The sequence below is a fragment of the Rhinopithecus roxellana genome, chromosome 12, assembly GCF_007565055.1.
Source record: "Rhinopithecus roxellana isolate Shanxi Qingling chromosome 12, ASM756505v1, whole genome shotgun sequence".
NCBI lineage: Eukaryota > Metazoa > Chordata > Mammalia > Primates > Cercopithecidae > Rhinopithecus > Rhinopithecus roxellana.
In genome coordinates, this window is record NC_044560.1 from 122203675 (window position 1) to 122217222 (window position 13548).

At 41.5% G+C, this 13548-nt stretch overlaps 1 protein-coding gene across 2 annotated transcripts in view; it reads right to left on the minus strand.

The window, feature by feature from the left end:
• TESK2 (testis associated actin remodelling kinase 2) overlaps nucleotides 1-13548 on the minus strand; it is a 159957-nt gene that overhangs the window by 34216 nt on the left and 112193 nt on the right. For both annotated transcript variants that reach the window (XM_030942641.1, XM_010363070.2), the window contains exon 4: nucleotides 8109-8157. In XM_030942641.1, the coding sequence (XP_030798501.1) occupies nucleotides 8109-8157 (49 nt within the window). The remainder of the gene's footprint in view (nucleotides 1-8108; nucleotides 8158-13548) is intronic.

The following is a 13548-nucleotide window of genomic DNA, read 5'->3' on the forward strand; positions in this document are numbered from 1 at the left end:
TTGGAGATAAGAGAGATAAGGACATTCCTAGTCTTGGAAGGGATACCCAAAGCCAGAATGTATAGAAGAGAGCAAAAAGACCCATGTAACTAAAGGAGGGATTCATATTATCAAACAAGATTAGAGAGAATTTTTTAGACAGAAGCATCACATTATCAAGTGTGCTTGATGACGATTATTCAGATAGTAGTATGTCAAAATGAAGAAAAGAGGTCAGGTGTGATAGCTCACACCTGTAATCCCAGCATTTTGGGAGGCCCAGGTGGGAGGATCCATTAAGGTCAGGAGTTCGAGACCAGCCTGGGTGATATAGTGAGACTCCATCCTACAAAAAACGTAAAAATTAGCTGGGTGTGGTGGCATGCACCTGTAGTTCCAGCTAATGAGGAGGCTGAGACAGGAGGACCATTTGAGCCCAAGGGTTTGAGGCTGCAGTAAGCTATGATGATGCCACTGTATTCCATCTTAGGTGACAGAGCAGCAAAACCTTGACTCTTAAGAGAAAACAAAACAAAAAAAAGTATAGGAATTGAGGCATGGAATAATATTATAGCCTTGGAATGAAGAGAGAGAAGAATAATCAGAAAGATATCACAAAGAAGAAAACAGGATAAGACTGGGAACTGATTAAATTCAAGTGATGAGAAAAAAATCAAAACTAATTCCAAAGTACAAAGGATTCTAACGGGAGAACAAGGATTTTCTTTTTTTTTTTTTTGAGACAGAGTCTCACTCTGTTGGCCAGGCTGGAGTGCAGTGGCACAATCTCGGCTCACTGCAACCACCGCCTCCCAGGCTCAGGTGATTCTCCTGCCTCAGCCTCCTGAGTAGCTGATATTACAGGCATGTGCCACCACGCCCGGCTAATTTTTGTATTTTTAGTAGAGACAGGGTTTCACCATGTTGGCCAGGCTGGTCTCGAACTCCTGACCTCAGGTAATCCGCCCACCTCGGCCTCCCAAAGTGCTGGGATTACAGGTGTGAGCCACCGCACCTGGCTGAGAACAAGGATTCTAATAATGATAAGGGCCAGGCATAGTGGTTCCCTGGTACTCATGCATTATTTATAAACTGACAAATAATGCAAGTTTGATTATATAAGGCTTCTTATAAGTCTGACAAAACCAACTCAGAAGCAATACATATCAACCCGCATAAACAAGAAATTTCCAAAGTCACTAATACTCCTTTTTTTTTTTTTTTTTTTTTGAGACGGAGTCTCTCTCTGTCACCCAGGCTGGAGTACAGTGGAGCAATCTCAGCTCACTGCAAGCTCCGCCTCCCAGGTTCACGCCATTCTCCTGCCTCAGCCTCCTGAGTAGCTGGGACTACAGACACCCACCACCATACCTGGCTGATTTTTTGTATTTTTTTTTTTTTTTTTTTTAGTAGAGACGGGGTTTCACCATGTTAGCCAGAATGGTCTCCATCTCCTGACCTCGTGATCCGCCCGCCTTGACCTCCCAAAGTGCTGGGATTACAGGCGTGAGCCACCATGCCCGGCTAATACTCTTAATAAAGAAAGAAGATGTATGGTTGTGTGGGAATAGGGAGTGACAGCAGGATCAGGGCTATGTGAATAAAAAACGCTCTGCAATAGCCTTTAGCTAAAAGCATTTCTTTCAGTACCAAACATCTGCTTGATTGAGGTGGCTCTGTTGTAAAAAGACCGAATCACCTCGACTAGGACAAGGAATATTCTGCAACTGCAGAATTGGCTCAGTGGTTCTCATTGCCACAGAAGAAAATAAGAATAGTTTATTTATTTTATTTATTTATTTTTTTAGACAGGAGTCTTGCTCTGTTTCCTAGAGCTCTGTTGGCTAGAGTGTAGTGGCATGATCTCGGCTCACTGCAACCTCCACCTCCCAGGTTCAAGTGATTCTCCTGCTTCAGCCTCTGGAATAACTGGGACCATGGGCATGTGCCACCCACACCTGGCTAATTTCTGTATTTTTTGTAGAGACAAAAATACAAAAAATAATTTTTGTATTTTTTATTTCACCATGTTGGCCAGGCTGGTCTCAAACTTCTGGCCTCAAGTGATCCACCCGCCTTGGCCTCCCAAAGTGCTGGGATTACAGGCATGAGCCACTGCACCTGGCCAGATAGTCTTCTTCATGGCAGAAAAGGCAAGAGAGACCCCCAAAACATCCTGCTCACCAAGCAATTCAAATGCTGACTCCCCTGATTAGAGAGTACTGCCATTAGTGATCCCTCTCCACAACCATATACCTTACCCAATTCCCCAGTCTTCTAGTCACTGAGAGGTTCTGCACTAACAGGTTCCCAAATGGCTTGACTGTGATGGTATTTCCTTCTCTGTGCCTTTCTTAACAATATTAAAAGGAAAAAGCGCTTTGAAATGACACACAATCTATCCAGAGGCATCTCTTTCTCTCCTCTCTTTCTTTCTCTCTCTCTCTTCTCTATCCCAACCTCCCACTCGTCTTGGATATAGAAGAGAAAACATATACCATGTAAGTTTTTGGCAGCTACTTTTTGATTATGAGTGACAGACATCTTTAGGATGAAATTGACAACATAAAGACAGGGCAAAGAGAATAAGGTCTCTGGACAACACCAATTTAACCACTGAATTATATCAATACGTAATCTAATAAACTGCTAAAATTCCAGTTATATGAGTCCTTTTGTTGTTTAAAGGCCATTTAACTTTTTTCTGTTACTTGCTCCCAAACATATTCTAATATACCCAATGACCAGAAAGGAAGTATCTTTTCCAAATAACCCAGAATACATAAAAAGTGAATTGAATTCTACAAACACTATGCATGCTACACATATAAGATCTTGTGCTTAGCACTTAGCGAGGAATATAAAAACCAGTTAAGCACAGCATGTTGTAATAGAAATGGACTCTGAAGTCAGATGAACCTGGATGCAATCCTACTTTGGGGAAGTAACTTAATTTCTCTAAGTTTTAGTTTTCTCATCCACAAAAAGGAAGAAATAAGATTATAGCATTGTGAGAATTATAGTTAATACAAAGTATCAACCATAGAATTCCGCCCATAGTGGGAGTTTAATAACTAATAGTTGTTAAGGTTTAAGAAATGGGAGAAATTCTTCACCCTCCAATGGGGCAGAAAACACAAATACTTATGATCTGCTGACTGGGATATTTATAGGGCATGGGTGATTGTCAAGGGTTCCAATTCTTCACCTCCTACTGAATCTGTACCTTATGACACATAACTTTGCAGCATACTCCTGATAAGGGCAGAGCATATTTCCTACCCCTGGACTCAACCATGTGACTTGCTTTGTCCAATGGGATGTTGACCAAGCAAATCTGAACAAAAGGAGAGTCATGAAAAGCAGTTTTGCAAATGGACTGATATATTCTTGCTATTCTGGTATAATCTTAAAAAGGACAAGTCGAGTCTAGCCCACTGGCCCCAGAAGGATGAGCTAGAGCAAAGCTCTCCCAGCAAATCCCAGCCTAGAGCAGACCACCAGCTGACCTGCAAATGCATGCGTGAGCCTAAGTGAGATCAGCACAACTGCCCAATCTAGCCCCACTCAGTTCAGCTAACCCTGGAAATGTATGAGAAATAAACATTTATTGTATGCTTTTGAGGTTTTGTGGCTGGAGGGCAACAGCTAACCAATACACAGAATTCTATTTTCTGTCTAAAAAAACCAAAGATTTACACTTCCCTGATACTTGTGACTAAGTGAAAGACATGGTTAGGTCTTATGAAAGAAAGACAGAATGAAAGACATACTTATGGTACATTCCTATTTTTTTTTTTTTTTTTTTAGAGGTCTCTCTCTGTTGCTCAGGCTGGAGTGCAGTGGTACAATCATGGTTCACTGCACTGTCAACCTTCAACCTCCTGGGCTCAAGCAATCATCCTGTCTCAGCCTCCCAAGTAGCTGAGACTATAGGTGTGTATCACCACATCTGGCCAATTTTTTAATTTTTTGTAGAGTCTGGGTCTCACTACCTTGCCAACACTGGTTTCAAAATCATGGCCTCAAGCAATCCTTCTGCCTCCACCTCCTAAAAGTGTTGGGATTATAGGCATGAGCCACTGCACCCAGCCTCAATCCAGATTCTTATTTCAACTCATTAAATTTAAAAGGTTTCATGTGACCTTTCACCAAACCGTTTTCACTATATATTTTTTGAGACAGGGTCTTGCTCTGTCACCAAGGCTGGAATACAGTAGTGCAATTATGGTTCACTGCAGCCTCAACTTCCTGGGCTCAGGTGATCCTCCTACCTCAGCCTCTCCAATAGCTGGGACTACAGGTGCATGCTACCACAACTGACTAATTGTTTTTTATTTTTTATTTTTTTTGAGACGGAGTCTCGCTTTGTAGCCCGGGCTGGAGTGCAGTGGCCGGATCTCAGCTCACTGCAAGCTCCGCCTCCCGGGTTTACGTCATTCTCCTGCCTCAGCCTCCCGAGTAACTGGGACTACAGGCGCCCGCCACATCGCCCGGCTAGTTTTTTGTATTTTTTAGTAGAGATGGGGTTTCACCGTGTTAGCCAGGATGGTCTCGATCTCCTGACCTCGTGATCCACCCGTCTGGGCCTCCCAAAGTGCTGGGATTACAGGCTTGAGCCACCGCGCCCGGCCTGTATTTTTTGTAGAGACAGGCTTTTGCCATGTTGCCCAGGTTGGTCTCAAATTCCTGAGCTGAAGCCACCTGCCCACTTTGGCCTCTGGAAGTGTTGGGATTACAGGCACGAACTACTATGCCCAGCCTACGCTTTCACTTTAACAAATACTAGTTTGCTTAAAAACTTGTTTCAGCTGGCCGGGCGTGGTGGCTCATGCCTGTAATTCCAGCACTTTGGGAGGCCCATGCAGGCGGATCACCTGAGGTCAGGAGTTCAAGACCAATTTGACCAACATGGAGAAACCCCGTCTCTACTAAAAATACAAAATTAGCTGGTCATGGTGGCACATGCCTGTAATCCCGACTACTCAGGAGGCTGAGGCAGGAGAATTGCTTGAACCTAGGAGGTGGATTGCGGTGAGCTGAGATCCAGCCATTGCACTCCAGCCGGGGCAACAAAAGTGAAACTCCGTCTCAAAAAAAATAAAATCTTGAGTCTATCCTTACTACAGGTAGGTTAAAAACAAAAACAAAATAAAAACCTGTCTGACTGTTCCAAGTTCAATTAATGTCTACAATTACAAAGAAGACTCATGGAAATGGTTCAAGCCCAGGAAAGTCCAGATCACTAATGTATATGAGAAATATTTTTCCTAATAATGTCAGTGTTTTATAGGTATTAATGAGTGCTATCCTTGTCTACTGTAATTATTGACAAATAAATGTGAAGAGAAATGAGTAATGGTACTCACATTACTTTGGAGGACAAGCATTCCACCAACTGAGAAGTATTTACTGAATGCCATCTAAGTTTCAAGGACTGTGCTAGATATTATTAATAATTTATTTTTTATGATCCTTACCATATAGTTGTGCTGCCAAGTCAAATTATAAGGCAATTAAACCTAGAAGTCTCCAAAGACCTATGCCATCAAGGCCTTTGCTGATCCCCTTCTAAAAATAACCAAGAGCATTTGGCTATTTGGGCTTCATCACCATCGGTCTATTAACATCATATTAAAAATTACTAATATCATAAGCTATGTCAAAATCTCAATGCTTCTGGAAAGACTGGCAATAAATACTGTTTCATAAAGTATACATTGTATGTTGTATATGGCTATAAACAAGCTAGCAAGCAGCAGATTAAGTGCAACATGGCCAAGAGAATATTGCATTATGATCACCCATTACTGTTATTTCCACCACATCCTGCTTTAAAACATGCAACTTAACACAGATTTTAAAGGATGTTCTTCTCTGTCAGCAAAACTAACATACCAGCCCTTTCAATGAATTCACATTTCAGAGAACAATCACATATGCAGGGAATGCAACAAATACTTTTACGCTTATTAGCGTCAGAACTCTGGTAGATAGAAGGAAGGCGAGAACTTTATCTTTGAAGAATTTATAGACTCACTCCCAAGAAAAGAAATACATGGGAAATGTTTCTTGATCTGGGGTGCTGGTTATGAGTGTGTTCATTTGTAAAAATTTAGTGAGCTGTACTTTTCATATGTATACTTTTTCTGATATGTTATACTTCAGTAAAAAGTCTAATTTAATGACACTAACAGCAGTATAAACTAAGTACAAAATGAAAAATATTAACAATTCAGAGTTCAGAAGAGGGACTAGTTACTGTTAATAAAAGTTAAAAGAGTTAACATGTATTAAATAATTTCTATATGCCAGGCACTGTACTAAATATTTTATATTTCATCCTCACAACATCCTTGTGAGGTCAACATTATATCAACAGCATTTGCCACAATTAATACTCCCTCCTTGAAACTCTTTCCTTTCCATTGCAGACCAACATGCTCTTCTGGTTTTCTACCTACCTCACTAACTGCTCCTTCTCAGTCTGCCCTTATCCCCAGACTTTCATTTATCTATCTATCTATCTATCTATCTATCTATCTATCTATCTATCTAGAGACAGGGTCTCACTGTATGTATGTATGTATGTATGTATCTATCTATCTATCTATCTATCTATCTATCTATCTATCTATCTAGAGACAGGGTCTCACTCTGTTGCCCAGGCTGAAGTGCAGTGGCACAATCACAGCTCCCTGTAGCCTCAAACTCTTGGGCTCAAGCAATCCTGCTGCCCCAGGCTCCTGAGTAACTAAGACAACAGGTACATGCCATCACACCCAGCTAATTTTTAATTTTTTTTTTTTTTAGAGATAGAGTCTCGCTACATTGCCCAGGTTGGTCTTGAAATCTTGATCTCAGGTAATCCTCTCACCTCAGACTCCCAAAGCAATGGAATTACGGTGTGAGCTATAGCACCCGGCCTTCTCTAGACATTTAAAATTTAAATACTCTAGGGCTCAGCTCTTGGTCTTCTTCTTTACCTAAACTCCATGGGGCAGGCATTATCATTAATTATTATTATTCCCATTATACAGATGGAAACTTTGAGATACAGAGAGATTCAAACCTATGCAATCAAGACTTCAGAGGCCATGCTCTTAACCTCTTCACCATTCTGCCTTCTTTGGCTTTCCATTTAAGAGACAGGGCATAGCTGCACACATTCCACATTCTAGTGCCTTCAGTAACTGAGAAGAGAGAGAGACTGAGGCACATGGGATCCTCTTTCATAAGATATTAAGGACTAAGACCAGATACCAAGCCAGTACAAAACCAATACTCTTGCAAATTCTGTTCAACAACTCTCCTTCCTAAGTTTCTTCACTTTGTACTTTGGTAATTGCTTCTCAAGGAGGAATGTGAAAAGAATCTAAAACACAGATTCTCAAATCTAGATGCTCATGAAATAATCTGAGGAACTTTTAAAAATATAGATGTAATAGGCCTTATACAAACCTATTAAACCTAGAAGATTCCAGGAATCTGTGTTTCCAAGGAGCACCCAAGCAAGGTCTGCAGCTGATAACTCGGCACCTGAATTTGCTCTAAAGAGAGTTATCTGATCCTCAGAGGATAAATAATGACTATCACATATTCTGCCTAGCAGAGGCTGGAAATGAGATGAGAATGAAGATACAAACTGATTCCAACAAGTAATACGACCAATCAGGAAATAACAGCAGGGACTGTGGAATTCTAGATCCGGACACCAAACATTACCAGGTGGTCTGGTAATTTGTTGCCATAGGGAGTTTGCAGTCAAGTGCTGTCATCCCTTGACTCAGGAGGGAGTCATACCTGGGCAGCAAGAGCCAGTTTAATACTTTAATACTTGAGCACTCATATTCTCAGAGTATTCACCAAGTATTATGAGGGAATACAAGGATATTAAGAAATACTGCCCATTCTGCACATGTACCCCAGAACTTAAGGTATATATATATGTATAAAGAAATACTGCCATTGTTCCCAGGCAACAGAAGAAAGCATTATTAACACTGCCATTTTTGCATAAACAGAAATGCACATACATTTTGTTTATATATGCAAGCAACACTTACTATGGAACTATAAATGCTGAAACTAAGGCAAATACGTTACTTCAACACTTACTGATGTCTTACCTCTGTAAGTGCATGCAATTGTCCTTGATGAACACACACACCCATGAACCTAAAGAACAAAACAGAATAATTTAACAAGTGAAAAGGACACAAACATAAATGTCATATAGAGAAATTAGGTTAGTTATCCATGCATTAGAAACAACCTGTGGGGTGTGGGGCACGGTGGCTTACATCTGTAATCCCAGCACTTTGGGAGGCAGAGGTGCGCAGATCACCTGAGGTCAGGAATTCAAGACCATTCTGGCCAACACGGTGAAACCCCGTCTCTACTAAAAAATACAAAAATTAGGCAGGTGTGGTGGCATGCGCCTGTAGTCCGAACTACTCAGGAGGCTGAGGCAGGAGAATCTCTTGAACCTTGGAGGCAGAGGTTGCAGTGAGCCAAGATTGCACTACTCCAGCCTGAGTGACAGAGGGAGACTGCATCTAAAAAAAAAAAAAAAGAAAGATAGCTAGAAAAGAAAAAAAAGAAAGGAAAGGAAAGAGGAGGGGAGGGAAGAGGAGGGGGAGGGGAGGAGGAAAGAACCTGTGAAGCTCCCTGCTATCCTGTACAGCCCTGTAGACTCTTAATCTTTTTTTAAAAAAATTATTTCAAGAGTTTTTGGGGTACAGGTGGTTTTTGGTTACATGGATAAGTTTTTTTTACAGGTGATTTCTGGGATTTTGGAACACCTGTCATCTGAGCATTATACACTGTACCCCATATGTAGTTTTTTGTTGTTGTTGCTCTTTTTTGAGATGGAGTCTCGCTCTGCTGCCAGGCTGGAGTACAGTGGCATGATCTTGGCTCACTGCAACCTCCGCCTCCTGGGTTCAAGCAATTCTCCTGCCTCAGCCTCCAGAGTAGCTGGGACTACAGGCACGTGCCACCACACCCAGCTAATTTTTGTATTTTTAGTAGAGACGGGGTTTCACCATGTTGGCCAGGATGGTCTCAATCTCTTGACCTTATGATCCACCTGCCTCGGCCTCCCAAAGTGCTGGGATTACAGACAAGAGTCACCGCTCCCGGCCCCATATGTAGTTTTCTATCCCTTGTCCCTCTCCCAACCTTTCCCCCCAGGTCCTCAAGGTTCATTATATCATTCTCACGCCTTTGCCTAAGATTTGGCATAAGACTCTTACTCTTTATTAATATGCCAGGCTGATAAATTTCTAAATTTACCATGAAATATCTGGTTGTAGCAAGACCTGGTGGTAAAAAGCAATGGTGGAAGAAGGAGAGTAGTAAGTCTTGAAAATAGCATGGTATAATGGAAAAAGCCCCAAATGGAAGTAAGTTTGATGCTGGTTTCAGCTCTGCCATTACCTGACTACATGCTTACACACAGACACACACACGTCACTAATTTCTTTTTAGTTTACACATTTCAGTGATATTTGAAGTTTTTCTCAACCAACAGGTTATATTTATATATATAAATGATTTTTAAATAAAAACCATAAATCAATGAGTATAACTGATAATGATCACAAAGTAGGAGAAGATAAATGTCTTAAAGCCATTAACAATACCCAAGTCCCAAGTAAATTCTAGTTTAGAAGAGCAAAGGAATGGGAAGAGACTGACTACAAGCAGAGTGCAAGGCACAGCAGTGACTGTGTTAGAAAGGACCATAAAATTTCCAGGAAGACAGGGTCTATGTCATATTCTTCCCTGTGTTCACAGAACCTAACACCACCTAGTAAACAAAGAGTAAGCAAATTCAGTAAATGATTGCTGAGTGAGAAGAAACAAAGGAGAAGGCCTGGTTGGCTGTAATATCACAGCAGAGTTTTTAAAACATGCTGCTTCCACATTTCAACTAATATGGAAATATCCCACCACTTTGGGAGGCCAAGGCGGGTGGATGACCTGGAGTTCAAGACCACCCTGGCCAAAATGGTGAAACCCTGTCTCTACTAAAAATACAAAAGTTAGCTGGGCATGGTGGCAGGTGCCTGTAGTCCCAGCTACTCAGGAGGCTGAGGCAGGAAAATCACTTGAACCCGGGAGGTGGAGGTTGCAGTGAGCCGAGATCATGCCATTGCACTCCAGCCTGGGCAACAAGAGTGAAACTCTGTCTCAAAAATAAATACATTAATTAATAATAAAAATAAAATAAGATAGGCCATTTTTCTCTAAATGTTCATACAACTCCCCAATCACTAGAATTATGAGGGTATGCCATTAATTTATTAAACAATTATTTATTGAATGACTGCTATGTTGAAAGTATTAAGGACAGAGAGTAAATAAAAACTTTCATTCTAGGGTCATTCTGTTGGAGGGCAATTATAACAAAAAGATAAATTATGCAGAATGTGGTTAAATTGTATACATGAACTGCTATTTCTAGTCAGCCTCTTTTAGAAAGACTGCTTCTCTGAAATTAAATGATATCCCTGCCTAGAAATAATTATATTCCCATTATCTCACTATAACAAAAACAGTTAAAGTAAAATATGATAAGCTACATTTCCTGCTTGATTAAGGCTTTCCAAACTATGATGGGTACTAGCAGGAGTTAGCTAACTATGGCCAACTACTACCTGTTTTTATCAATTAAGTTTTACTAGAGCATACATATAGTATTATCTATGGCTTCTTTGATGTTACAATGGCAGAGTTGAATAGTTGTGACAGAGACTGTATGTAAAGACTAAAATATTTACTATGTAGCCCTTTATAGAAAAAGTCTACTGACTACAATGGTTTGAATGTTTGCTCACTCCAAAACTCATAGTGAAACTTAATTCCCAATGTGGCAGTATTGAGAGGTATGGCTTTTAAGATGTGATTGGGTCATGAGGGCTCTGCCTAATCCATTCATGGATTAATGGATTACTGCAGGAATGAGTCTGGTAGCTGTATAAGAGGAGCAAGAGACTGGGCACAGTGGCTCATGCATATAATCCCAACACTTTGAGTGGTCAAGGCAGGAGGGTTGCTTGAACCCAGGAGTTCAAGACTAGCCTGGGCAATATAGGGAGACCTGAGACTTTGTCATATACATATGTTAGCTTGGTGTGGTGGCACACTTTTGTGGTCTCAGTTACTCAGGAGGCTGACGCGGGAGGACCACTTGAGCCCAGGAAGTTGAGGCTGCAGTGAACTAAGATCATGCCACTGTACTCCAGCCTGGGTGACAGGGTAAGACCTGTCTCCAACAAAAAAAAAAAAAAAAAAGGAAGAGAGACTTGAGTTGGCATACTCAGCCCCTTTGCCAAGTGATGCCCTGAGCCACTTCGGGACACTGCAGAGAGTCCCCACCAGCAAGAAGGCTCTCACCAGATGTGGCCCCTCAACCCTGGACTTCTCAGATTCCATAAATGTAAGAAATAGTTTCCTCTTCTTTATAAATTGCCCAGTTTCTGGTATTCTAAGCAATAGAAAACACTAAGGCATTGACCCTTGCTCTAGAACACAGGGATATCTATCCATTTCCACCTGGGAGACATTAAGAAAGTTACCTAATCTTGGCCGGGAGCAGTGGCTCAAGCCTGTAATCCCAGCACTTTGGGAGGCCGAGACGGGCGGATCACGAGGTCAGGAGTTCGAGACCATCCTGGTGAACACGGTGAAACCCCGTCTCTACTAAAAAATACAAAAACTAGCCGGGCGAGGTGGCGGCGCCTGTAGTCCCAGCTACTCGGGAGGCTGAGGCAGGAGAATGGCGTAAACCCGGGAGGCGGAGCTTGCAGTGAGCTGAGATCGGCAACTGCACTCCAGCCTGGGCGACAGAGCGAGACTCCGTCTCAAAAAAAAAAAAAAAAAAAAAAAAGAAAGTTACCTAATCTTTATAAATCACAATTTCCTCATCTATGAAAATGGACAGAAAAATAACATTACCTTAAAAGGCTGTTATGATAATTAAATGGGATATTTTCAAGTATACTGTTTAGCAATGCCTAGTGCATGCTCAAATAAAGGTCAGTGGTTTTTATTTCATCATTATTAACAATCCTAAATTACATCATCCTTTACATGGCTATGAGAGTTACCTTTTCAAAACATAAAATATGTCACTCTTGTTAATAACACTTCAATGATCCCCTTCTGCCTACAGAATAACATTAAAACTTCCCATGATCCACTCCAACTTATCTTTGAAACTTTACATTTTCCCATGAGCCTTATTTTTCACCCATCTGTCCTTTTCCTCTGGGTTCTATGATCCTAACCTACAAATATAAACTTAAATTTCCCTCATCTTAAAAAATTCTTCCGGCCGGGGGTGGTGGCTCACCTGTAATCCCAGCACTTTGGGAGGCCGAGGCGGGCGGATCACAGGGTCAAGAGATCGAGACCATCCTGGCTAACACGATGAAACCCCGTCTCTACTAAAAATACAAAAAATTAGCCGGGCGTGGTGGCGGGAGCCTGTAGTCCCAGCTACTCTGGAGGCTGAGGCAGGAGAATGGCGTGAACCTGGGAGGCGGAGCTTGCAGTGAGCCAAGATTGCACCACAGCACTCCAGCCTGGGCAACAGAGCAAGACTCCGTCTCAAAAAAAAAAAAAAAAAATTCCTCCACCAGGCACAGTGGCTCACACCTGTAATCCTGGCACTTTGGGAGGCCAAGGCGGGCAGATCTCTTGAGCCCAGGAGATTGAGACCAGCCTGGGGAATATGGCGAAATAGAATCTTTACAAAAAACACAAAATAATAATTGTATTTTTTATACAAAAAATACAAAAATTAGCCAGGTGTGGTGGCATACCTGTGGTCCCAGCTACTCAGTAGGCTGAGGCAGGAGGATCACTTGAGCCAGGGAGGCAGAAGTCGCAGTGAGCCAAGATCGTGCCACTGCACTCCAGCCTGGACGACAGAATGAGACTCCGTCTAAAAAATACAAATAAAAATCTTCCCTTGTCCACTCGCTAAAATATGAATCTAATTCACTCTTTTTAATTGTTATCAAACTTTAAGAATAGGTTATATTCTCTATCTATGTTTCTAGGTTTCTTTCTTTTCTTTTCTTTTTTTTTTTTTTTCTTTAAAAAGAGTCTTACTTTGTTGCCCAGGCTGGAGTACAGTGGTGTGATCTGCTCATTGCAACCTTGAATTCCTGGGCTTAAGCAATCCTCCCACCTCAGCCTCATGAGCAGCTAGGACTATAGGTGTGCACCACCACGCCTGGCTAATTTTGGTATTATTATTATTGTTATTATTATTATTATTATAGTGATAGGGTCTCATTATGTTGCCTAGGCTGGTCTGGAACTCCTGGCCTCAAGAAATTCTCCCACCTCAGCTTCCTAAAGTGATGACCTTACAGGCGTGAGCCATTGCACCCAGTCTCTAGCTACATTTCTTTAATCTTCACTGATTCCTAAATTCATTTTAATCTGCCTTATTCCCACATCACTCCTTTAAGAGTTTTTTGTTGTTGTTGTTGTTTTGTTTTTTGAGACGGATTCTCCCTCTGTCGCCCAGGCTGGTGTGCAATGACGTGA